The sequence below is a fragment of the Oryzias latipes genome, chromosome 2 (genome assembly GCF_002234675.1).
Source record: "Oryzias latipes chromosome 2, ASM223467v1".
Lineage (NCBI taxonomy): Eukaryota > Metazoa > Chordata > Actinopteri > Beloniformes > Adrianichthyidae > Oryzias > Oryzias latipes.
In genome coordinates, this window is record NC_019860.2 from 4,549,123 (window position 1) to 4,577,082 (window position 27,960).

The following is a 27,960-nucleotide window of genomic DNA, read 5'->3' on the forward strand; positions in this document are numbered from 1 at the left end:
CCCCAGCATTGGATGACTGAAGAGGGAGATCTCTGCAACCAGCAGAAGAACTTCAGAGTGGAACAAGAGGAACCAGAACCTCCACAGATTAAAGAGGAACTGCAGGATCTAGAACCTCTACAGATTAAAGAGGAACTACAGGAACCAGAACCTCAACAGATTAAAGAGGAACTGCAGGATCTAGAACCTACACAAATTAAAGAGGAACTGCAGGAACCAGAACCTCTACAGATTAAAGAGGAACTGCAGGAACCAGAACCTCCACAGATTAAAGAGGAACCAGAGGAACTCTACATCAGTCAGGATGACGATCAACTTGTTCTGAAGAAGGAGACTGATACCTTGATGGAGATTCCTACTTATGAGGAAGATGAGAACAGTGAAGCAGATCTAAACAATCAGCAGAGCTTTAATGTTACTGATAGTCAGGATGAAGAAGGAAACCAACATGAAGAATCAACATCAACTACAGATGAAGAGACAGACCCACAGAACAGAGATCAGAGGAAGAGGAGGGGCAGAAGTCATGTCCAAAGTGTGAACAGCTCTCACATGTCAGCAGGTCAGTGTGACTCTGAACGTCAGCTCCACGCTGTCGGTATATTCACTTCAACAACGGTCATAAGGGTTTGCTGATACTGTGACCCCGCCCACCTTTATAAATATTGCTACTTTTGTCAATAAAACTATAAAGATTCCCAGAATGTACATTACTTTCCATGTTGGCCTTCAGGAACAGGCGATTTAACTTATAGCCCATCTTAGTAAAAATAAACAATGGAATTTAGTTTTGGATATCTCACCATTATCAACCTTGAAGGTTGTGATGCTGGTTACCAGTAAAGTCAAAAGTTAGAATAAAAATATGAAAATGATGATGGTAAAACTCTGGAGAAAAGCTTGCATGCAATGTATGCTGCAAAGAGGATTAATAGCTTGTTTTAAGAACTCATTTCATGTCATAATTTGTGGTTGATAATATGATTCATAGTCAGTATTGTTCCATTTTGAAAGATCCGATTCACTGACCTAAAATGGATCCAGGACATCTTTAGCCAAAACTTAACCCAGTGTGACTCAGAGATAAATACCTGGAACTGAACAGAATAGCTGAAGTTTTCCAGATTCCTTAAACTTCTTGAAAGATAATCAAGTGTAAATTAAATATGTGTACAAACAATCAAGTAAACACAGATAAATGGCAAATGGATTCACATTTTAGTTTAGCCCACTGTTGATTTTCCACATGAAAATGACACAAATGGAACATTATTAGAACATTCTACCAAATTGTATGGTCATGTCTGTGCTAATTTCAAAGTGTTTCCACATATTTGACTGGAATGATTGATTGATGAGTTTTTGCTGCATCACATGTGTGTTGTCCACTGGAATGTCCTTGGTCATTTTTACATACACCTACCATGACCCAATCCTAAATTTATTTTCCAATATCGATTTTGATCTTATTTTGAAAATATTCTGTATGGTATAGGAAGATTCGATTAAATTAACAACTCGCCTCAGACAGGTTGATCTGGTTGGTTCGTAGTAATAGAAATCAATTAATGGATTATTTGATTAATCGTTATACTCCTCCTGGATCTGTTTCCTCAGTCTGTAAACCTCCTGCTTTCAAATGTTTTTTTTGCATTCAAAAACTTTTTTTTTGGTTTCAAAAACACTGCGTTTGCAAAACACATGTTTTCGCATCACGTTGTGCCAAATCTCGCTTTTGTCCTATCTTTGATTTTGTTGACTACTGTGAGCGCGACTTAGCGTGATAAAACTGCCACCACGGCCACCGCCAAAAATTTTTTCACATGCGTTGTGTGTCATCTCACTTTTTACATATCTTTGATTTTCCTGACATTAGTTTCAGTTTAGCGTGACAAAGCTGCCATCAAACAGCTGCTGATTGGTCCAGAACCTAACCAATGTAATCGCAGTATTCATCTAACATGGTGTCTGCTACCGAAGCTCAGAAACCAAACCAGCTCTTTTTACCCTCAATTTTGTCTCTTTGGATAAAGACGCTTTCATCATTGTTTTTATAATTTTAACAATAATTCATACTTTCTTTCTTTTTTAGCATTGATTAATTTTTATTTGGTCAGATTTGTGAATTTATGGCAGAGGATCTCCCCAAACAGTAAATAAACTGTAAAAATCTGCTGACATTAAATCAACAGGCCTGTGTGTGATCTGTGAATCTTGCAAAGCAAATTATTGGTAAAAAGTTTAATTTTCTTTTAGATCTGTTCGTTAAAACAAAAGCAATAAATGATTTAAAGCATATATTATTTTATACTGTACAAATGTTTGGGATTAGACGAACGGTAATAATAGGCAAAATAATGAACTTTTATGTTCATTTTCGAACTTGTGAGCGTTTGTCAAAAAAAAAATTACTTGTGAAAAAAATGCTATTTTCTCTTAATATTTGAACTTTTATTGATTAAAATAAAACAATAGTTTAGATACAAATCTTAAAAAGTATTCCTTCCGGCTGGACGGTGTCAGAGCTCAGACGTTTTTTTTCTGCTGCAGACATTTTAAACACGTTGGTTACTGCACTGACATAAACAAAACAAAACTGTTTGATTTTAGCTGCTTTGCTGCTCCTTCTGGGTTTAATTTTGAGAGAAACGGGCCAGAATGGTTGAAAACGACAGAATCTCGTTCAAACAGAACTGGCGCCAAAGTCCATGTCTGTCTCCAAGCACGGTCAATATGAGACAGAGACACCTGATTGGTTAGAATCTGGACCAATCAGCAGCTGTTTGATGGCAGCTGTGTCACGTCAAACTGAAACTTAACCCGGCAAAATCAAATATAGGATAAACGTGAGATGACACACAACACATGCGAAAACTTTTTTGGTTGGCAATAGTCAGCAAAATCAAAGATAGGCAAAAAAGTGAGATTTGACACAACGTATGTGAAAACGTGTTTTGCAAATGCAAAAACGTCTTTGAATGCAAAATAAATTTGAAAGTGGAAAAAAAAATTCAAAAGCAAATATTTAATATTTTCATTTGCAACGTTGTGTGCAACGTGGTGGCAGAAATATCACTCCATAGAAAAGGCCCAGCCAGGAGACAGAAGGTGAGCCTTCGACTTCCAAAAACATAAAGCTATATTTAATAAACAGTATCAGGAGTCCTACTCAAAATACAGATTTTTCCCAACGGGAGATTTCCATGCACTAAGCTCACAATGCATAATATCCGACAACCGGCTCTCTAATGAGGCAATGAAGCCCTCAAAACTGCTTAGCCACTTGGAGGGTCAGCACAGGGAATTGTGGGATACAATCCCCTTTACTGCTCTGGTCAAAATAGGGTTGAGCACGGGTGTTTATTTTTGCCTACGTGTCTTTCATCTGACAGTTTTGTTGTTTGTTTGTTTTTTAGTTATTTCTTTCTGTTGTGTTAACTTCTTTTTGGACCATGATTGTGGGGAGGGGAGAGGATGATGAGACCTGTGCGATGTACAATGTTTAGCGTGTCAAAATAAAAGCTCTCTCTCTGGTTCTCTGCAGTGTTGCTACAGTAAAAATCTGCCTCTCATTAATTACCGGTCTGTGAAGAAGAATGTATATACCTGTGACCCTGTGACATATTTTTGAAAATAAGTTTGTGTTATTCTGGACTGGTGACCCTAAGTACTTCAGTCCTACTACTTCTCCTCCTCCTCCTCCTTCTTTTTCTTCTTCTTTTTCTCCTGAGACTGGTGGTCTCAGCAGGAGGAGCGGCTGTGTCTGACGGCAGTGACAGTGAGGGACGCTGGTCTGACTGCAGGGAACGGTCTCAGGGCAGCTCTTTGCTGTCTGCTAGTTAGGACATAAAGCTGTATCCTGCTCACATGTTCAGACTTTATATGCAACAAACTAAAGGTTTGAAGAAGCTGCACATTCCCTCATATTTCCCTGACTTGAAAGCTTTTTATGTGTCTGCTAAGCACCTCATCAAACACAGGGCTGAGTCTGACCTGACTGATCAGGAGGTTTACAGACAGATACAGAAAGTCCGACAACAACTTGGTTTTTAAATTCATGATGGGTTTGTTGCTTTGCTTATTTTTTTTTTTTTTCATTTGTTTGATGGATTCCTTTAAAGTGGGGAGTTTGAATGTTAATGGTAACAGAGAACCCTTAAAAAGAGCCCTGCGCTTTGAGACTATGAGGGCCAAACACCTGGATGTTTTATTTCTTCAGGAAACCCACAGTGATCCCGGTCTGGAGGTGGACTGGAACAGAGAGCGGGATGCTGAGGTCCTTATGAGCCATCTCACCTCAGATAGTGGAGGGGTGGGTTTTTTGTTTCCAGGAGGTTTGCTCCAATTTCTATGGAAGTAGAACAATTGGTTGCAGGAAGGTTTTTACTGGTCACAGCTGTGTTTGAGTGTTTTTCTGTGCTTTTAGTGAATTTTTATGCTCTGATTGCTGAGAGGAAGAGTTTTTTTGGTCAACTGAGTGTAAAACTGGATAGCTGCAGCTCGGAGGATTTTTTATTCTTGAGGGGGGGTAATTGTACTGAAAACGATGGTGGACGTATGGCGAAGGATGCATGCAGACTGCCGGCAATACACTTGGTCCCGCATGTATGACAGCAGCTTGACTCTCGCCCGTCTCGATCGTTTTTATGGTTTTAAGCCCCATTTTAATGTTTTTAAGTCCTGTAATATTTTTCCTGTTGCTTTTACTGACCATTCTCTTTTAGTTCGTGTCTTTCATGTGAAGGATTTTACACCTAAAAGTGCATATTGGCATTTGAATTCAGTTTTAACATTTGATGCTCGTTTTAGGGATGTTTTAGGTTTATTTTGGACTCAGTTTAGACAAAGGAAAAATGATTTTGGTTCTCTTGGGCAATGGTGGGACCATGGTAAGAATAAAATTAATCTTCTGTGCCAACAGTATACTCTGAACGTTACGTGTGATTACTGTCGATTTATTAAAGACTTGGAGACTGATATTGTGGGCTTGGAGTCTTTGAGTGAGTCCACTCAAAATCGAGGGTATATTGAACTCCTCAAATCAAAAAGGTTGACTTTGGAACGCCTGCTGGACTCTAAAGTTCAGGGGGCACTGGTTCGGTCCCGGTTTCAGGATGTTTCTGAAATGGATGCTCCCTCTAATTTCTTTTTTGATTTGGAGAAGAAGCATGGACAGATGAAGGTGATGCACTCTTTATTGTCCGACACCGCAGAAGGGAGCTAGGACCTGACCAGATCAGACAGAGGGCTGTGGACTTTTATTCCTCACTCTACACCAGAGTAAGTGTGATGGTGATGACAGCCTGTTGGAGGAGTTCTGCAGTGGACTGCCTCACGTCTCTGAGGAGATGGATTCTCAGTTGGACCGGCCTCTCCAGCTTCCTAAACTGTCTGCTTAGAAATATTGATGGTATTTTGTCCTGATTTATCTAATCCTATTGCTGCAGGTATGATATACCACTAGTGCATTACTTTTTGGTTTTTAAACAAAGAAAGTTGAAATACTATTTCAACTTTTACCTTTTTTCCTTGTGTGGCAATGATGACGAGACACTAGAGCTGTGACGGTTAACCGCAGCCCCCCCCCCCCCCCCCCCCCCTGTTAACAAATAACAGTAACAACTAACAAATACATATCTAACTAATGAACTAACTATGTAGGTGTTGTAGATTGACTGTGTGTGTGAGCGCGGAGCATCTTGTGTAGTTATAGTAGGAAGGTGCGCACACGTGTGTTGGGGGTGTGTGTTGATTCCTCTGCAGCGGACCGCTCTCTAGCTGCACGTGAGCCTTCACCTGTGCTCTCTGGTACAGACATCTTCTCAGAATATTATTTATTGCCCAGTAATAAACGAGACTGCAGACACTTTGTCACCTTTCCGGTAGCTGTGAGCCGGACACCCATGAAGAACACCTTTGTTTATACAGACATGTAACTTTGCGCCGCACAAAATATGGTAAATGGTAAATGGCGTATACTTATATAGCGCTTTCTACCATCTTTCGAAGGCCCAAAGCACTTTACAGTCACCGTCCCATTCACCCATGCACACACACATTCATACACTGGCGGCGGCTCCCACCAGAGGCATGGTGGGGTTCAGTGTCTTGCCCAAGGACACTTCGACACATGGGCGTGCAAGGCGGGAATCAAACCTGCAAACTTACGATCATGGGTTGACCGCCCTACCGCTGCACCACGGCCGCCCGCGCCCAAATAGTAGTGATGTCCATCGAAATCTAACAGCGCGCGTTCATGTTTGGTGTTACGGAGTGAAGGAAAACACAAAATCCTCCGGCGGGCGGCCGCATCGCGCACTCAAGAAAGCACGCAGCTTGTAACGGAAACGAATACAATGGAAATGAATAATTAGAACGCAGTAAATTTGTCGTATTTCCTTGCGAGACGTAAAAACTTCTGTTGTAGAATGAGGATGTGTGCTTCTGAAAGCGCGCGTCTGTGTGTGTGAGTAAAGGGAGCCGCGTGTCACGTGCAGCGCAGAGGCAGTGACAGGCGCAGTGGGAGAGAAGGAGAGAACAGTCTGAAAGAAAGAAGGAAAGTCTGAACACAGGACTAGCAGAAAAAGGAAATTATCAGCAAAGATGAATGTGTTTAATGTGTTTATTATAGTTCCAATCACGCACCATATGCAAAACGTAAAATAAAAAGTGCGGTGATGAGGGGTGATGACCTCATCACCGCGGTGATGCGGTTATCGTCACAGCCCTACGAGACACTTCTTGTCTTCTGCCAAAACAGCTGTGCTGATCCACATCCTGTGCAGCCAACTGAGGGACGCTGTTGGCAGAACGCGGCAGATTTGACAGTCTGGAAGTGGGACATCAGTGGCGAGGAACTCGAGCTGACTGCATAATGTCACCTGTCCACACAAACGCTGGTTTAGAGCCGGTCCACTGTGACCAGCTCTCCGCGCCTGCCCATGACCAAAACAAAACATTTGTCCCCCTTCTCCAGAACACTGACCGGACCATCGTAGGGAGAGTAAGGGGGCGAGCAGTGGGCATCATGTCGAACAAAAACAAACTGAGCTCACAGGAGGATTGCAGGTATAAATAACCGTAGACATAGTGGTGCACAGAGCCAGGAGCCGATGGACCAGGGGCAGACGACTTTTAACAAAAACTCCCCCAGAATTCGGACCAGCTGTCCAAACACCAACTCTGTGGAGGACGTGTCAAGGTCAGTTTTAGGAGCCGAGCTTAGCCCAAGCAGGACCTCAGTCCTCATTCCACATCCGTCCTGGTGCACAGTCTTGTCACTTCCCGCCTGGATTAGTCTGCAACTGCCTTATTTTTGGTTTACCACAAAAAAACTACTAAAACTACAATATGTTAAAAACTCTGCTGCCAGAAATATCACTCAAACACCTTCCATCCAACACATCACACCTGTTCTGCAGCATTCCATTGGCTACCAATCACACACCGAATTACATACAAAATACATCTTCTGACTTTAAAATCCATCCACAACCTCATATCTATCAGATCCTCCTCCTCCCTTCATCTGGATGTCCCCACTGTTCGCCTCGTCACTATGGGGAGCAGAGCTTTCAACTGCTCTGTCCCCAGGCTCTGGAACTTACTACCTCCTGACCTCAGAAACATTGGCTGTCTCTCATAAATCACCAAGAAACTAAAAACTCACTTACCAACTTGTATATTTCCTTCCATAACTTGTGATTCTTGGGCGGCAGTGGCTCAGGCGGTTAAGCAGGTTGTCCAATGATCGAAGGGTCGGCAGTTCAATCCCCGCTCCCCCCAGCCAACTGTCGTTGTGTCCTTGGGCAAGACACTTCACCTTGCTTGCCTCCAGTGTGGCTCCACTGGCGTGTGCATGTGTATGAATGATCACGGTGATGGTCAGAGGGGCCGTAGGCGTGAACTGGCAGCCACGCCTCTGTCAGTCTGCCGCAGGGCAGCTGTGGCTACAACCATAGCTTACCATCACCAAGGAAGAATAAGGAGTGAATGAATAATGGACACAATGTAAGTGCTTTGAGCGTCTGGAAAAGCGCAGATAAATCTAATCCATTATTATTATTATTATTTTATTGTACATTATATTGCTTTTATTAATTTTACTTTATTTTCACTTTTATGTACGGCAACCTTGGGTTCCTAGAAAGGTGCTTAACAAGTAAAATGTATTATTATTTAGTTTTATTTACACTTAGGTCCATGAAAACAATCAGTTGTCCACTTGGTCCCAAAAGGCCTGATACCAGATCCGTTAGCTGCACACAGCGGTGGGCAACGGCTGGACGTCTCCAAGCCGGTGGGGGGAACCGAACTCTTCTGGTAGTCCGTCAAGAAGCAACATCAGGAGCGAGAGTCCATAACAAAAATTACCTCTTCATGTTCATCAGCACCCACAGTTGCTACTGAGTGCCACATGGCGGGATACAGCACTTGCCTTCTTTCTAAACCACTGACGAAAACGGCACAGGGGGCTCCCGCGGCACGCACCCATGCCGACTGCAGACATCGAAACTGGAATCTCCTACTACAGCCACCGGGCATCAGATGTCACATGCTGCATAGTGAAACGCCTTGTAACCAGCAGGACTTGGTCTTCTTCTTCCTCAGCCAGTCCTCTGTAATCTCTTAGTGCCAGGCACAGATTCTTCATCACTTTTCCCATGGTCACTGAGACATCTGTCCTCACTGTCCCCAGGTGGGCTGGCAACCTGTCAGCGACTGGCTGGCATCTTGTTCAGGGCGTACCAGGCTTTTGCTCAACAGTAGCTGGTATAGATTTTAGGATCCCCATGACCCCAAAAAGGATTCAATGAGTTCAGAAAATGGGGGGGGATTTTTTTTAATTACCGGTAAATTTTAAGCTGACGTACTTTTTAGGTGGTTTATATTTTTCTTGACACTGAACAATACAAAAAGTCTTTTAAAGTATAAAAGGGTTCCTTTTTGTGTTTGTGTTCCTGCAGTCCTCTCCGAGCATTGGGTGACTGAAGAGGATCTCTGCAACCAGCAGAGGAACTTCAGAGTGAAACATGAAGAACCGGAACCTCCACAGATTAAAGAGGAACTAGATGAACTCTGTATCAGTCAGGATGAAGATCAGCTTGATCTAAAGCAGGAGACAGATACCTTGATGGAGATTCCTACTTATAAGGAAGATGAGAACAGTGAAGCAGATCTAAACAATCAGCAGAGCTTTAATGTAACTGATAGTCAGGATGAAGAAAGAAACCAACATGAAGAATCAACATCAACTACAGATGAAGAGACAGACCCACAGAACAGAGATCAGAGGAAGAGAAGAGACAGAAGTCATGTCCAAAGTGCGGACAGCTCTCACATGTCAGAAAGTGAGTCTACTGGAAAAAATCCCAGAAAGGCATCTTTGGTTAAGAAACACAAACAATCTCCAAAAGGAAAAAGATCCACCTTTATAGAGTTGGGTAAAAGAAAAGGAATTGCACACAATTTGTCAATCCACATGAGAACCGAGTCTGAAAGACCTTATGTCTGTCAAGAATGTGGTATAAGCTTTGATCACTGGTCTCAAGTCACAATTCACATGAGAACTCATACAGGAGAAAAACCCTTTTCTTCTAAAGAATGTGATTCATGTTTTCATGACGTATCTAGTCTCGAAATACACATGAGAAATCATACAGGAGAGCACACCTTTTATTGTAAAGAATGTGATACAAGTTTTAGTCATATATCTAGTCTCAGAAGACACATGAGAAATCACACAGGAGATAAGCCTTTCTCTTGCAAAGAATGTGATAAAAGTTTTAGTCGTAAATCTCATCTTAAAAGACACATGAGAAGTCATACAGGAGAGAAGTCTTTTGCTTGTGAAGAATGTGATAAAAGTTTTAGTGAAATATCTGATCTAAAAAGACACATGAGAACTCACACAGGAGAAAAGTCTTTTGTTTGTGAAGAATGTGGTAAAAGTTTTGGTGAAATAGCTAGTCTCAAAAAACACATGAGAACTCACACAGGAGAGAAGCCTTACCCTTGTAAAGAATGTAACACAAGTTTTAGTCGTAAATCTCATCTTAAAACACACATGACAACTCATACAGGAGAGAAGCCTTTTACTTGTAAAGAATGTGATACAAGTTTTAGTCAAACATCAAGTCTCAAAACTCACATGAGAACTCATACAGGAGAGAAGCCTTTTTCTTGTAAAGAATGTGATAAAAGATTTAGTCAAAGTTATAATCTCAAAAAGCACATGAGAACTCACACAGGAGAAAAGCCTTTTTCTTGTAAAGAATGTGATAAAAGTTTTAGTTGCAAATCTCATCTTAAAAGACACATGATAACTCACAAAGCAGAGAAACCTTTTTGAAATCAAAGTATAATTCAGTGGAAATTCTCAATCTAAGAAACAAAGGAAGATTATAGGTTCAAATCAGAATCAGTTTAAAACGCATAAAAGAACAGATTGAAAATTTGAGAAATACAGTACAGACCAAAAGTTTGGACACACCTTCTCATTCAGAGAGTTTTCTTTATTTTCATGACTATGAACATTGAAGAGTCAAACTCACGGCATCAAAACTGTGAATTAACACGTGGAATTATATAAGTTATATATATTAAAGAAAAGTGTAAAACAACTGAAAATATGTCATATTGTAGGTTCTTCATGGTAGCCAACTTTTGATTTGATTACTGCTTTGCACACTCTGGGCATTCTCTTGATGAGCTTCAAGAGGTAGTCACCTGAAATGTTTTTCACTTTTGCCCTGTCAGGTTTAAGTGTGATTTCTTGCCTTATAGATGGGGTTGGGAGGATCAGTTGTGTTGTGCAGAAGTCAGGTGGACACACAGCTGATAGTCCTACTGAATAGACTGAAAAAAGTGGCTAAGTACAGAAAAAGAGATTTTTGGTTCCAACCACCGTGTCTTTGTGCGACGCAGAATGCCTGATTCCCACCATGAAGCATGGAGGAGGAGGTGTGATAGTGTGGGGGTGCTTTGCTGGTGACACTGTTGGGGATTTTTTCCAAATTGAAGGCATACTGAACCAGCATGGCTACCACAGTATCTTGCAGGGGCATGCTATTCCATCTGGTTTGTGTTTAGTTGGACCATAATTTATTTTTCAACTGGACAATAACCCCAAACACACGACCAGGCTGTGTAAGGGCTATTTGACCAAGAAGGAGAGTGAAGGGGTGCTGCGCATGATGACCTGGCCTCCACAGTCACCGGACCTGAACACAATCGAGAAGGTTTGGGGTGAACTTGACCGCAGAGTTAAGGCAAAAGGGCCGCCAAGTGCTAACCATCTCTGGGAAGTCCTCCTGCAGACTATTGGAAGACCATTTCTGGTGACTACCTCTTGAAGCTTATCAAGAGAATGCCAAGAGTGTGCAAAGCAGTAATCAAAGCAAAAGGTGGCTACTATGAACAACCTAGAAATTGACATTTTCAGTTGTTTCACACTTTTTTGATATGTATATAATTCCACGTGTTAATTCATAATTGTGATGTCTTCAGTGTGAATCTACAATTACCATAGTCGTGAAAATAAAGAAAACTCTATGAATGAGAAGGTGTACAATATGAATAAATATACGTGTATATATTTTGTATTGTATTATATTGTACCATCTCAATCTCAATTGGGGCTTTGAGGTCAATATATCAAGCTCAAGGGCCCAACTGACAGTGTGCTCAGTGAATGTCCCAGCCAATGGAGAGCAGAGGATGCACTGCTGGAGGACAGATCCTCATGCATGGGATGTACCACCCATGGTCCATAACTGAAGTGGCTGATAACAAGAAGTCCGACCAATGGCTAGAAAGGGCTGGCCTACAGGACGGCACTGAAGCGCTCATCCTGGCAGCTCAGGATCAAGCCCTGAGCACCAGAGCGATAGAGGCTCAGATCTGCCACACCAAACTAGACCCAAGGTGTAGGCTGTGCAAAGAGGCGCCTGAAACAATCCAGCACATGGCACCCTGCAGGGTGTAAGATGCTGGCAGGTAAAGCATACATGGAGCACCACAATCAAGTGGCTGGAATAAGATACTGGAACATTTGTGCAGAATATGGACTGGAAACCCCAAGGTCAAAATGGGAAACACCACAGAAGGTGGTAGAGAATGAGAGGGCAAAGATCCTTTGGGACTGTGAAGGAACTGGCAAGATACTGCACAGGACCCTCAAGCTCTCAGGCCTCTGGGAGAGGACCCGAGCTTGGGTGAGAAACCAACCGCGGAAGGGTGAGAGGGGCGTTTTTGTTTTTATATATATATCTATATATATATAGAGAGATATTTATATATAGATATATCTATATATCTATATAGATATCTATATCCATATCTATATCTATATCTATATATATATATGTAATATGTATATCTATATATACATCTATATATATATATGATTTAATATACATCTATTTAAACTATTTTATTATATTTATTGTTATAATATATTTCCTTTGCTTTTCACTCTAACCTAGATCATTTGACGAATGACCTTTTGAACTTTGTGTGATCATACTCGGTGCTATGTGTGTCTATACAACCGTTGCTTGCAAAAGGCTCGTCTCCAGGAAAGCAGAAATGATACTTCTGCTCACAGCAGCCGTTGGAAGTGATTGGCTTTTGAAAAACAGTAAGTGTGTCCCATGCCATTGGACCAGCTGCCTCATAGGGGGGGTTAGTATCGGCAAAGATGCTGTGCAGGCGGTTTTTATTGGTTGCATTGTGATTATGTGTTCCTCCTCCCTTAGAATTGCAATGTATGATGTAACCAGGGACTGCTCTATTTTCAATAAATACGGAGAGCAGACATTGTGAACTCAGAGCAGATGGGAGAATTGCTTGGGTGAATTGTCTGTCTGGCTCTCCGGTAAAAGGTACCAAGTGAATCTGTCTCCTTTCTTCCTGCTTAGGTATGTTTGAGAAATGTCGGTGACAGCATCACAAGGGAAATGAGATAGAAACTCGTGCATTTACTCTGTCCGTTATTTTTTAAAATCTCCGACTCCGTCTCACTGAAGTATAGCACTCTCCAAGCGTTTCAAGGGTGACTTTGGAAATCGGTGATGCTGGTGATTGAGAATGTCTTTATGTACTTGCCCTGCATGTACATTAACCCAGGGTTACCAAGTCAAACGTAATTACGCTAACTCATATCCGGCCCTTTGGAATCGACATACCCAGAATAAGCAAGTTCAGGCGGTCTTCAGCCAGAGTTCAGGGCTAAAATCAGGTTAGTGTATCGTCCATCGTGATGGGTGACTGACATCCCGATGGAGAGACACCATTGTGATGCCACGCTGCGAGTAGACACCATAAGCCACGGTTACATGTGCAAAATATCTTGATGGGATCAATGGTCGGATTAAAATCCAACCGTGTACATGGGCCCAGAAAAATGTTTTCAGAATATAACAAACGTTCACATGGGTCAGACATGGCCGCCCCCGCCCAGGAGGGGGGAACCCCGGGGAAAAAAGGGTGGCCCACAAGGGGTGTTATAAATATGGCCCGACCAGGCTCGGCCATGTTGGAAGTTTGGCGGGGCCCAGCGCTCAGGGGCAAGGACCAGGACCCACCCCCCAGGGACACGAACACCCCCGGCTCAGGTGTAATATGAACCCCTCCACCGTGCGGAGAGAGCACCGCCGGGCCCAGGGAGCCGGCACCCAAGGGACACGGCCACCATCGCCAAGGGGCCCGCACCCCTCACCAGGGAAGGGGTAGGGGACAGATGGACCCAGGTCCCACCTTCCTTGCAAAATGTGTGTGCGTGTATGTGTGTATGAGAGGGTGTGTGTGGGTGCATGTGTGTGTGTTTATGTTGGAATGTATATATTGAAGGGGGAGGGGTGTGTGTACTAAGGAGGGTGCAGTTAAAATTGGCGAGTAGGGCACTAGGGGGACATCTTGGTGGGGAGGGTGAAAATTATGTCTAAATCATTTTAGACGAACCAGTTTAGGTTTACTTTGAACATAGAGTAGGGCTGCATGATATGAGGAAAGGTTGCAATCTGCGCTAACAGTGATCAATATTGCGATGACGATATAACTTGCAGTACATAAACAAATAGCAAAACAACCAAAAACAATTTCAATTTCACTGCAACAGTTTAATTTAAACAAGAGTCAACATAAGTTCAATTACACTCCAAATGACCCTCAACTACATAGCAGGCGAATATCTAACATAAGCGCTTCATCCGATTGGTCAACAAAGTGAAGGTGTCCATCTGATTGGTCAAATGCATACATAAATTTATTTAAATCGTTAAATGCTTTAAGCTGCCATAAGATTGTTTTATCACATTAAAGGTCACCATTTATTGCGTTTTTCACTGACTTTTGCAATATGCATACTGCACACACTAATTTGTGATTTATTGCGCAGGCCTAGTCAAGAGGAAACCATTTCTAGTAATACCGTTAAAATGTAAACTAAATGGAGCCAGGTACATTTACCAGTTAATTACTAGTTGGCTTGTTACAAATTCATATCAGTGTTTATTTGCAAAAAATGATCAAACTTCACAACAGATATAACAAGATAAAAATCTTGTGATAAAGAGTTCTGGTTCTTTCCCTGTTCCCAACACAGAACCAAGTTTCAACGCCTGACTGTTTTCCCCTGACCCACACATGGATCTATCTCATCCAGAAATGTTCTGTCTGATCAATGTTTCCCTCAATCCTTGATTGGTCCATCCCAAACTCACATCTGTTCATCAAATGTAGACCAAAGAAGAAAGTGATGATCTAGAAAAGAATCTGTTTGTCTGCAGGTCTGTTTTTCTCCAGATCTTGGAGCTGCTGAACATCTGAATCCAACCCATGTTTCAGATCAACACTCCAAGTTAGAATGAGAAGAGGAAGTGCAGTTCTCCATCAGTCCACCGGGGGAGCTGCAGCACAATAACTGTCCACTTGATGCTGAGAGAGACAGTGGAGCTGATCTCAGATCAGTTCCTGCTGCAGCTCTGACACTCATCTCCACTTCCTCTGATTCCTCCATCACTCTGCTCTCCACCTCCCAGGAACACCGTCCAGTCACAACATCTCTGCAGACCAGCTGCTGCTGCTGCTCCTCTCTGCTCCTCCAGGAGGAACATCTGACTCATCTTTACCTCCACCTGCAGAGATAAATGAGGGCGACAGAGATGAAGGAGTGTCTCCTGATGCTGGTCTGTCAGTCAGTGATGCAGCACAGCAGCAGAAAGAGCAGCAGGAGCTTCAGTCCTGTTCAGAGCAGCAGCTTCCTGTCATCTTCACCTGTTTGAGCTTCTGCTGCTCTGATTGGCTGACTGTTGTCCTAAAGAGCCTGTCATCATTCTCCTCAGAGCTTCACTAAGAAGCTGCAGCTTCAGAGGAAACTCTGTAACTTTGTTCTAAGACTAATTTTAGGACCAAACATCTGGAAGCAGCTGGACTGACTCCAACCCTCTACTGACCATAGAGTCTGCAGTTTGGAGTTTGGACTCTCCACCAGATCCTGGAGCTGCTGAACATCTGAAGACTGAAGGCTGTTGTATCTCAGGTCAATTTCTGTCAGGTAGGACGGGTTAGAGTTCAGAGCCGAGACCAGAGAAGCACAGCTGACCTTTGACAATCTGCAGTTCATAAACCTGAATCAAGAACAAAGAGTTGAGTTTAAAGACAAAGTTCATGTTTTTCATCCTTCAAAAGTCCAAAGATGTGAAGCAACAGCAGCAGATCAGAAGAGTCCAGCAGAAGCAGAGAAGAAGAACATTCAGGAACATTCAGGACAACATGCAGCTGCTTCAGGAAAGAAGTCCAGATGTGTGAAAGTCAAACATCAGCCTGTGGCTGCATCCAAACCAACTGATGTTTCTGCAGCAACAGCAGAAAAAGTCCACTTCCTCTTTCTGCTCAGCTCTTCTCCAAACAGCACTGAATCATGGGAAAATTTCAGCAGCATGATGCTGGAAAGTCTTCATCCCAGTTTTCAGGAGATGATCTTCCAGTCCTTCTCTGCTGCATCCCTTCAAGCAGAGACTTTCAGCTCCAACAGATCAAAGCAGAGAGAAGAAGGAAGTGATGAGGAAGAGTCAGCAGCAAATGTTGGACATTGATCCCTGATCCATGACTTCATCTCTGAATGAAGAGTCAGAAGCTGCTGGGAGCTTTGATGGATGATGTCATGATGTTTGTGGATGAAAAGGTGAGAGCAGCATCCAGCTGCAGCAGGACTCTGTCACTGTCTGCTCACAAACATCAGCCGCTGGACTCTCAGCTGCATCTGCTGAAACACAGCAGCATGACTCAGAGTGCATGTGAGCGTGCACGGCTGCTTCTTCTGCACGCGCTTTAAAGGAGTCTGTTGGAGCATAGACACAAAGAAGAGCTGATGGCTGCAAGCAGAACTTTGTGGAGCATAAATGTCAGCAGACAGCTTTGAAACAAGCAGCTGCAGGAAGAAAAGAAGAAGTTCTTCTGCAGATCTTTGAAGAGAACAATCAGCTGCAGGAAGATGCTGCTGCAGATCAGAATCTGGGCATTTCTGCTCACTGTGGGTCAACACAAATTTGTCATCATATTGATCTGAACACAACTGAAACATGGAGTCTGACCTCAGAGTCTGCAGTCTGCAGTCTGGACTCTCCAGAAACCCACATAGATGAAGAACTCCTGAATCCTGCAGGTTCTTGCTCCAGCTTAGGTCCAGTTCTGTCAGATTGGACGGGTTTTTCTTGAGCGCTGAGACCAGAGGTTCACTGCTGATCTCTGACAAACTGCAGTCTTTCAACCTAAGATTAGACAGAAAAGTGTGTTCAGGAGCAGTGATGCAGCTGGAGGTCCAGGAATTTGGTAAATTCTGTCAGGTCTAATACCAAAATGGATCACCTGTTGTGACATGCTCACATAGGACCCTAGGGGGCTTGAGCACTTTCCCTTGTTGCATCATATTAAAAAGTGCCCTGTTCCTTTTTTATTTTTTATTATTATTATTTTTTTTTATTTCTAAATATTAGCAGAACAAGAAAAAACGCCTCTAGCTGTGCCAAAGTGGCTGTGATGGATTTAAAGTGCAACATATTCTCCCCATGACGTCATAATTTCTCTTCTCTCTCACTCTTCCTTTTGCATCATCCAATCAATTTAAGAATAACAAAAATATATTCCACCCTCTTTATCACCCGCATAGCAACAAAAGTACTATGGCAATTTAGCAATATTATACAGCAATTTTCACCAAAGTAAATTCAAAACTACAACAAACAAATCACAATAATGTAACATTGTCGTTTTGTAGTGATGTCATCAGCCCGTCAACTATACACATCATATTGATCTGAACACAACAGAAACATGGAGTCTGACCTCAGAGTCTGCAGTCTGCAGTTTGGACTCTCCAGAAAACCACACAGATGAAGAACTCCTGAATCCTGCAGGTTGTTGTTGTAGCTCAGGTCCAGTTCTGTCAGATTGGACGGGTTTTTCTTCAGAGCTAAGCCCAGAGATTCACAGCTGATCTTTGACAAACTGCATCTAATCAACCTGCAATCAGTCAGAAAAGGGTGTTCAGGAGCAGTGATGCAGCTGGAGGTCTAGGAACTTGATTAACTCAGTCAGGTGGGACCCGCCCTGATGACAGACTGACAGATCTCTTTCTCTTTCGGCTTTTCCCATCAGGGGTCGCCACAGCGAATCATCCTTTTCCACCTCACTCTATCATGGACATCTTCTACCCTAACATTAGCCAACTTCATGTCCTCTGTTAAGACATCCATGTATCTCCTCTTTGGCCGTCCTCTTGCCCTCCTGCCAGGCAGCTCCATCTCCAACATCCTTCTACCAATATATCCACTATCCCTCCTCTGAACATGTCCAAACCATCTCAGTCTGGCTTCTCTGACTTTGTCGCTAACACAGGCAACATGAGCCGTCCCTCTGATGTACTCGTTCCTTATCCTGTCTAACCTGGTCACTCCTAAGGAGAACCTCAACATCTTCATCTCTGCTACCTCCATCTCAGCCTCTTGTCTCTGTCTCACTGCTACCGTCTCTAACCCATAGAGCAGAGCTGGTCTCACCACTGTCTTGTACACCTTTCCTTTGAGTCTTGCTGGCACTCTTCTGTCACACAACACTCCTGACACTTTCCTCCAACCGCTCCAACCTGCCTGCACTCGCCTCTTCACCTCTTTTCCACACTCCCCATCACACTGAACTGTTGACCCCAAGTACTTAAACTCCTGCACCTTCTTCACCTCAGCCCCCTGTAACCTAACGCTTCTACCTTGATCGCTCTCGTTCAGACACATGTATTCTGTCTTACTACGACTGACCTTCATGCCTCTTCTTTCCAGAGCAAACCTCCACCTCTCTAGCTGTTCCTCCACCTGCTCTCTACTCTCACTGCAAATTACAATGTCATCCGCAAACATCATTGTCCAGGGAGATTCCTGTCTTACCTCATCTGTCAGCCTGTCCATCAGCATAGCAAACAAAAAAGGACTCAAAGCTGATCCTTGGTGTAGTCCCACCTCCACCTTGAACTCCTCTGTCTGACCTACAGCACATCTCACCACCGTCATACTTCTCTCATACATGTCCTGAACTACTCTGACATACTTCTCTGCCACTCCAGACGACCTCATACAGTACCACAGCTCCTCCCTCGGCACCCTGTCATACGCCTTCTCTAAATCTACGAACACACAATGCAGCTCCTTCTGACCTTCTCTGTACTTTTCCATCAACATTCTCAAAGCAAAAATGGCATCAGTGGTGCTCTTACGGGGCATGAAACCATACTGCTGCTCACAGATCTCCACCTTCTTCCTAAGCCTGGCTTCCACTACTCTTTCCCACAGCTTCATTGTGTGGCTCATCAACTTTATTCCTCTATAGTTGCTGCAGTTCTGCGTGTCACCCTTGTTCTTAAAGATCGGAACCAGAACGCTTCTCCTCCATACCTCAGGCATCTTCTCACTCTCTAAAATCCTATTGAACAACCTTGTTAGAAATTCCACTGCTGCCTCTCCTAAGCACTTCCATACCTCCACAGGAACGTCATCAGGACCAACGGCCTTTCCGCTCTTCATCCTTTTCAGAGCCTTCCTAACCTCATCCTTTCCAATCTCTGCTACTTCCTGCTCCACAACAACCACATCTTCCTCCCTTCTTTCCCTGTCATTTTCCACGTTCATCAGCTCCTCAAAATACTCCTTCCATCTTTTCTGTACACTCTCCTGGGTTGTTAGCACCTTTCCATCTCTGTCCTTAATCACCCTTATCTGTTGCACGTCCTTCCCATCTCTGTCTCTCTGTCTGGCTAGCCTGTACAAGTCCTTCTCTCCTTCCTTTGTGTCTAACCTGTCATATAGCTCATCGTAAGCTTTCTGTTTGGCCTTTGCCACCTCTCTCTTCACTCTACGCTGCGCTTCCTTGTACTCCTGTCTACCTTCCTCAGTCCTTTCTACATCCCACTTCTTTTTAGCCAACCTCTTCCTCTGGACGCATTCCTGTACTTCCTCATTCCACCACCAAGTGTCTTTACCGTCTTTCCTCTTTCCAGATGACACACCTAGCACCTTCCTACCTGTTTCCCTGATAATTTCTGCTGTAGTTTCCCAGTCATCTGGAAGCTCATCCTGACCACCCAGACCCTGTCTCAACTTCTGCCTAAATTCCTCACAAGTTTCTTCATTCTGTAGCTTCCACCACTTGGTCTTCTTTTCTGTTTTCCCTCTCTTCTTCTTCCTGACCTCCAGAGTCATCTTACACACCACCATGCGGTGCTGTCTGGCTACACTCTCTCCTACCACCACTTTGCAGTCAATAACCTCTCTCAAATGACCTCGTCTACATAGGATGTAGTCCACCTGGGTACTCCTACCTCCACTTCTGTATGTCACTCTATGTTCCTCTCTCTTCTGGAAGTAAGTGTTGACTACAGCCATTTCCATCCTCTTTGCAAAGTCCACCACCATCTGTCCCTCCAGATTCCTTTCCTTCACAGCAAACCTGCCCATCACCTCCTCATCACCTCTATTGCCCTCACCAACATGCCCATTAAAGTCTGCTCCAATAACAACTCTCTCTCCTCTGGGGAAACTCTGTATGACCTCATCCAACTCACTCCAGAATCTCTCCTTCACTTCTAACTCACAGCCAACCTGTGGCGCATACCCACTGACTACATTCACCATCACCCCTTCGATTTCTAACTTTAAGCTCATCATCCTGTCTGAGACTCTTTTCACCTCTAGAACACTGTTTACAAACTCCCCCTTCAGAATCACTCCTACCCCGTTTCTCTTCCTATCAACACCATGATAGAACAGTTTGTATCCTCCTCCAATACTACGTGCCTTGCTGCCCTTCCACCTTGTCTCCTGCACACACAGTACATCTACCTTCCTTCTCTCCATCATGTCTGCCAGCTCTCTGCCTTTCCCTGTCATTGTGCCAACGTTAAGAGTCCCTATTCTCAAACCTATGTTCCTGCCTTTTCCCTTCTCTCTCTGGCCACGGGCCCTTCTGCCTCCCCTCTTTCTTCGACCAACAGTAGTCAAATTTCCACCGACACCCTGTAGGTTAACAGCATCGGTGGCGGTCGTTGTTAACCCGGGCCTCGACCGATCCGGTATGTCTAAAGTGTTGTGGATGATTCGCATGGTTATTTTGGCAATTTTTACGCCGGATGCCCTTCCTGACGCAACCCTCTCTATTTATCCGGGCTTGGGACCGGCACAGAGGCAACTGGCTTGCAACCCCTGTGGCTAGATTGATGACAGACTGACTGACAGATGATTTAAAGATAATTTAAAAATGTCATCTGTCAGTCTGTCATCAGATGACATTTAAAAATGTCATCTGATGACAGACTGACAGATGACATTTTTAAATTATGGAAAATCCGTCAGTCGGTCAGTTGGTCGGTCGGTCGGTCGGACGGACAGACAGACAAGAACAAACAAATCACATTAATGTAACATTGTCGTTCTGTAGTGATGTGTACTGGAGTGGTCCTCCACCATGGACGTGGCACGCAGCGGGGCCGGTAGCGGCTTTCCAATGGCAGGAAGATTTTGCGCTCAGTGTTTTGAACCACAAATGTGCAGTGACGTTTTGATCAGAGGATGTTCAATTGGCCGTTCTGCATGTCAACCAAGTCACGTACCTTTCAGTGAAGATTCGCTTTTTTGTTTTGATATTATTTATCTTTGACCGCCCGTGATCTACCCACATGTCCTTCTATCGTGATCGACCTGATGAGCTCTCCTGACACATTAACACTATATATTCTCACATAAGTAAAATTATTCCTCCAGTCAGTCCATACAGTACATAAAACAATATTCTCTCCCTACAGTGGCGTTCTATGAAGTTATGCAGCACAAAATCATGGACGAAATATGAATTACGGATATGAGTCCAGACAACACCCACACTCCACCAGGCAACAAAACTGTTAACAACTCTACCTGTAGAGCATAGAACAACATAAATTCACTACCTTTGTACTTCAATATAAATCATTTCCAAGAATTACAAAAGTTATATGCACTCACCAAGTCCTGCTGGGCAACAAAAAAAAAACTTTCGTAGCAAGAACAGGTTGGAAATGGAAAAACAGCTCAATGATAATGAAAACAACAAAAGACAAAAAGTCTATGAATGTGTAAAACAAAATAATTTATTCCAAGTTTTTCTTTTTCCAAAATCTTTCAAACAAAACAAAATACAATAATGTTGAATCAAATTTTTTTAACAGATTTAACATTTTATTATAATATTTATTTTATTCTATTTTTCTTTTTAATGTTTCCTTTTTTAAAGCCTCTCTCTACTTGGTCATAATTGGTTCTCATGTCTTGTTTTCTATGAATTCTGCACTATTTATTTACCTTTTTTCATAAATTCTTTCACAGTAATTGTTGTTTGAATGTGAAAATGGTGCTCTGATCAAACAGCACTTTTAAAAATGTTGTACAGGTGACAAAGACAAAAGAAGTACCATCTATTTGTGTAAATCTAAATATTACACATGAATAATTTTATATACATTAAAGACCAGTTTCTGACTCAGACTCTGGTTTTCATTGGAAACTGAGTCACATAGAGGGACACCCTCAGAAGGAGCCTAGTTAACCATTTGAGAAAACATTGTTGTTCACGTTGGGACTAACAATTGTCATGGTGCCTCTGTCAGTTCTCCTCCCCCTCCTCCTTCTGCTCTGCTCCTGACTCCACCAGCTGTGACCAATACACCTCATCATCTCTGCTGATTAAAAGGAGACCCAGCTCCAGTATTCTACGCCAGTTCGTTACCCCTTAAGGTGACTACGGCTGGTCCAGTCTGCTCATGTCTAACCTGCTTTTGCCTTGCCACGAAACTAACGTTGTTTCCCTATCCCAGGATTCACTGCCACGAAGGTCACCCGTGTGGAAGTCGCCTACAGCTTACCTGTTTTCCTGTGAAGCGCTGAACGCCGATAACTGCGCTATTACCTCCAGCCACATCACCAACAACTTGCTAATCCAGTCCGGATCACCATTCTGTCAAACTTTCTGTTCTCTATTAAGAGATTAAATTCTACTTACCAACAACTTACCTGTCTGATCATTCTGGGTTCCAGCACCTGGGTCTGTCACACCTACGAACTATGACAACGATAACACAGTGCAGCAGTCAGAGGTAACAAAATTGAATTTTCTGGACCTCTTTCTGTTTTTAAAAAACACTGGGAAAACTGTCTTCATTTCTGGACCCATCCTCACACTCTCTGGAGGATCCAATAGATTCAGCAGGACCTCTCCCTAGACACCTGACTGCTGTCCGTCTCTCGCAAGTTCTGGTTTGGTCTTATTGATATTTTTAATATTTTTTGGAATCGCCCCTCTTTTTATCGACCTGACAGTCTTCACCTCAGTCCCCTCGGAATCAATGTTTTAACTGCCAATATCCAACACACTGTGCATTGTTTTAAAGAGAACTGACTATCAACTCTCAATACTCCCCCAGAACCAACATCTGCAGTATCACAACAAAACTCTGTCCCCTCTTTGAGACCCCCCCCAGCCACAAACCATCACCACCACTTGTCATCTTCACTATACCATCTGTTATTTCCACATAATCTATTTACTATTGGAAATGTAACAGGAACTATAATAATCTTAAAACCATGCACATCCAGAACTCGTCCAGTCACCACCAATCCAGTCACAGCAATAAATCATCTGAGCTGTATTTGATCCTCTTGAATGTTCAATCACTATCAAACAAATAATTTCTTATTAATTCGTTTATTTTAGATCACAATCTCAATGGCTTGTTTTAACATAGACTTGGAACTCTAGTGCACCAATTTCTCTGTCAGAGGAAACACCCCCCTTTTTAACTTTACAAACAAGGATAGAAAATGAGGCAGGAGTGGTGGGACTGTTGTAATATGATCTGCAGGTATTGGTTTTAAAGACACCATGTTTAATGAATATTTTTCTTTTATATACCAGGCCATTGTATTTAATAATCCTGTCATGTTGTCTTTGATAGTGTACAGACCTATTAAGTATAATACATCTGTTATTTAAGATTTTTGTGAACTACTTTCTTTATAATACATAGATTTTAGAAAAATAATGCTTGATAGCTTTGTCTTGATTGATGTTGCAGCGCTCTGACAAGTGAATTCCCAAATGACTGAATGATCCAATCCCCACTTCACTTATTAAATCAGTTTTCACATCCTGTGAGGAAGAGTTACTGAACATCTTGAACAGCTCTCTTCAGACTGGAATCTTCCCTGCATCCCTAAAGACTGCTTTGGTGAGACCCAGTCTGAAGAAGAGTGGTTTAGATGTGTCCAAATTAAATAACTACTGGCCGGTATCCAACCTGTCATTTTTAAGTAAAATATAAGAAAAGCATGTTTTTACTCAACTGAATTATTTTATTAATGAAAATAACATTTTAGAAAAGTTTCAGTTGGTTTTAGACGTAAGCACTCAAGAGAGATGGCAATTGTCAGGGTCTTAAATGATCTAAGGTCCAATGCTGACACGAAGAAAATAGTGTTACTGGACCTGAGTACACCCTTTGACACAGTTGACCACTCTATCCTTTTAAACAGACTTCACGACATGGTTGGAATTACGGGGACAGCTTTTAAGTGGTTTAAATCCTAACTAACAGATAGAGATTTTATTGTTAATTTAATTGATTTTTCATCTGGAAGGCATAAACTGACATATGGGGTGCCCCAAGGCTCCATCTTGGGTCCCACACCTTTTAATCTTTACATGCTTCTGCTTGGTGATGTCATCAGGGGATGTAGGATTAACTTTCATAGCTATGTCTCCTGATGACACTCGACCTGTGTACAGCATTATTACTGTATTTTAGATATCAAAATGTGGATGGGAGGGAACTTTTTGTAGCTTAACCAAGACAAAACTAAAGTCTTGGTTATCGGTTCTGAAGCTGAGAGAGATAAGGTTAAATTTGATCTGTCAACCAACTTTATGAGTATATGTGATACAGTAAGGAACCTCGGCATGATTCTAGATGCAGAACTTAGCTTTCACCAACATGTGAATCAAGAAACTAAACTTGCATTTTACCATCTGAGGAATATCGCAGAGTTAGACCCTTTCTCTCTAGAGCCAGTGCTGAAATTTTAATTCATGATTTTATCACATCAAGAATATGTTACTGTAATACCATCCTTTCTGGTGTAAAAAAAACAACTCTTAATGACATGCAGTTAGTCCACAACTTGGCTGCGCACCTTTTAACTAGAACCAGGAAGAGGGAGCACATCACACCAATCTTAAATTCTCTGCACTGGATCATTGTCAGCTTCAGGATTGATTTTAAGATTATTTTAATAGTTTTTAAGGGTGTTCATGGTCTTGGTTCTTCTTTAATTTCAGACTTTCTTTTAGCTTACGAAGCTCCCAGAGCCTGCTGACGGCCCCTTTGGTCAGAACAAGAATCCACAGCGAGGCCTTGTTTAGATAACATATGCCTCGTTTATGGAACAGCCTGCCTGAGGAAGTGAGGGGCTCATCCACTGTTGAAGTTTTTTAAAAAGAGACTAAAGACACATCTATTTAATTCAGCTTTTAACTAGATCTCATATGTGGGATCTAGAATTTTTACTCTTATATTTGGAATCATTTCTCACGTCTAAAGGGATTTACCTGGATCTAAATACCATCGAGACCTGCCACCCGCTCCCCAGGACAAAGGAGACGGATAAAAAAGCGATCCTCATCAGGTTTGTGAATCAAAAACACAAGCTAGCTCTGATGAATCAAAGGAGGAATCTGAAGGGATCTGCTGCTTATCCGAATGACCATCTGACCAGAAAGAATGCTAAATTCGCCTAACATGCTAGGCTTCTGGCATGTTTGGCGCTTCCTGCTTACGCTCAGGAAGCATAAGCAGATTGAGAACACTCTGATTAAAGGCTGCAGGACTTGCATCAAACCACTCGGCCCACCGGACCGGTCCAAGGTTCTGGTTGTGAACACCATAAAAGATTTTGAGAAGTGTTTGATCACGGATGTCTGACGCGACTAATACATCAATAAATCAAAGAGTTAAACATAATTTCAAGAAATATGACGCCTGGGATCAGCACTTTCTTTAAGTCTGAAGTGAGCCTGATTTTCAGCAGAGTTCTGACCTGCAGACAACTTGACCTCAACTTTCAGCGCCGCTGATAACAGCCACAAAAGGATACGGACCTTTATCTAATGTCTGCAGACATAACAGCAAAGAGAACTATAAACTCTGTTTAAACCCAGAAGAAACGCTGTTAATCAGCAGAAGAAGGAATACCAACCTTGGACATTCGACAGATTATGGACCCTTTTTTAGTTCACAGCAGTACCTTATTATAATGAAAAATGTTTAATCAATTATTGAAGATGGTTAAATTGATTGATTTCTAATTATATTACTTCACTTGCTCCAAAAATTGATTCACGATTTTTTCTAATGAAACATAATTTGCAAATATTTTTAACTTTTCATACTTGATCAATTTAGGCTGTGAAGATCTTTGAAACAGATTTATGTTTATTTTACTGATATTGTATAAGTAGACTTTTCTTTATGTTGCAGTTTTTCGTTTTTGTTCAGGGTTCTACTGGGGGAACTGGGTGGGTGAAGGGAGGAATCTGGTGAGGGAGGGGTCCCATCTGTGTGTGATTGTGCTGTGTTTTCTGTTTTAAATAATTTTCATATTTTATGACTATTTCGTCTCCTTTTATGTTAAGAGCTTTGTGTTTTTAACCAAAGTGAAACCAAAGTGCTATACAAATCAATAAAGCTTGAAGTTTGAAGTATTTTTTTTAAATCATATACATTACTTTTACAAGTAAAATAATCTGCATATATTTTAAATAACTGATCTGCATTTGCCATGTTGTTTTCTAAAATAGTTAATTTTTACACAATAATTTAAGTAATTCATCTTTGTCATGTGCTTTATTGATACTTAAGGATTCATAATTCTGTCTAATAAAAGTTATGAACCGGATAATGATAAATCATGTTATAAAATGGTTACGGTAGAACAGGGGTGGGATTAAATAAGGTCACTTCCTTCCACTCCCTTTCAAGCGATATTTATTAATATTTCTAAATATCTTAAGTTTGATACGTCATTGTATGAATGTATAACAGATGATTGTAATGTTTTTTGTGTACTATTCTTATTTGATTGCTTGAAATAAACCATTTCAAATCAAATCAAAAAATTAAATCAATTAAACAATATTTTATAGCACAATTATTTGTTGAATTCTTTTTAGTCAAGTTGTCCTGTTTTACTTCTTAACCTACTCTAATTTATATTTCAGTTGTTTTAGACTTTTTTTGCATTTTTTATGCATTAGTTTATTTTAATTAATATTTTCATATTTTAGCTGTTTTTATATTTTAACTTTTCTATTTATCCCTTCTACATTTTAAACTGTTTATGAGTGTCTTCTCATCTTTGGCTGGGGTGTTTGTGTTCAGGCTCCCAGAGTTTTGGCCATGCTTGTCCTCTGGCATCTCTTGCTCCGGGTCCTTCGAGCTGCTAGGCCCGCTGTGCCTATGACGGGCGCATTGGGCCCACAGGTTAAGGGTCTGTGGGGCGGATGGTGGTGCAGATGAGTTCTGCTTGTGCTGTATAGATGCTGACACCCCAGCCAACAGGAGGACAGTTAAAATGTTCCCTCTTCTTTAGCTTTTTTTTTGTCATTTCTCTTTTATTTATGTTTGGTTTTGTGTATTTTATTATGAAGAGCTCGTTTAATTATTTTATTGCATGAGTCGGGATTGGTGCTTTTGCATTGTTGTTTGTTTCTGTGCACAGCACCATGAGCTGTTTCCTTTACATAAAAGGTGCTTTAGAAACAAAATTAATTTGAATTTTGAATTGAATGGGTGTGGCTACATTTGCATATTTTCTGACCATTTAGATTAAACATTCAGATCAAGGCAGAGAGAAAATGAAGTGCCTCATGTCTGCAGTTTAGTGTCAACAAAACTTTGTCATCATATTGATCTGAACACAACTGAAACATGGAGTCTGACCTCAGAGTCTGCAGTCTGCAGTCTGGACTCTCCAGAAAACCACACAGATGAAGAACTCCTGAATCTGGCAGGTTGTTCTCGCTCAGGTCCAGTTCTGCCAGATTAGACGGGTTTGTTTTCAGAGCTGAGCCCAGAGCTTCACAGCCGATCTCTGACAATCTGCAGTCCTTCAACCTGAAATCAGACAGAAAAGTGTGTTCAGGAGCAGTGATGGCAGCTGGAGGTCCAGGAACTTCAGTTAGGTTCCAAGTCCAGGATAAGTCCAGGATAAGTACATCCAAGTCACCAGCCTCAGAAATGGCAGGTTCACAGCAGCTCAGATTAGAGATCAGGTCAATGGCACACAGAGTTCTAGCAGCAGACACATCTCTACAACAACTGTTAAAAGG

The 27,960-nt window shown here is 42.1% G+C and overlaps 3 protein-coding genes and 1 non-coding gene across 4 annotated transcripts in view; 2 read left to right on the forward strand and 2 right to left on the reverse strand.

Annotated features, from left to right (window-relative positions):
* The window catches only part of LOC105355226 (NACHT, LRR and PYD domains-containing protein 12-like), a 354,920-nt gene that overhangs the window by 305,973 nt on the left and 20,987 nt on the right, over window positions 1-27,960 (reverse strand). The window lies entirely within an intron of this gene.
* The window catches only part of LOC101163225 (gastrula zinc finger protein XlCGF57.1), a 466,623-nt gene that overhangs the window by 5,406 nt on the left and 433,257 nt on the right, over window positions 1-27,960 (forward strand). The gene's annotated exons all lie outside the window — the stretch shown is intronic.
* LOC101155750 (gastrula zinc finger protein XlCGF7.1-like) lies at window positions 454-10,586 on the forward strand. The gene is made up of 2 exons (XM_023963037.1): window positions 454-482; window positions 9,241-10,586. Exon 2 carries the CDS (start codon window positions 9,341-9,343, stop codon window positions 10,349-10,351), a length of 1,011 nt encoding a protein of 336 aa, XP_023818805.1. The 5' UTR covers window positions 454-482; window positions 9,241-9,340; the 3' UTR covers window positions 10,352-10,586.
* LOC105355202 lies at window positions 15,094-17,368 on the reverse strand. The gene is made up of 3 exons (XR_002874752.1): window positions 17,347-17,368; window positions 15,456-15,629; window positions 15,094-15,137 (listed from the first exon to the last, which is right to left on the reverse strand). It is a non-coding gene; the product is annotated as an uncharacterized LOC105355202 (transcript).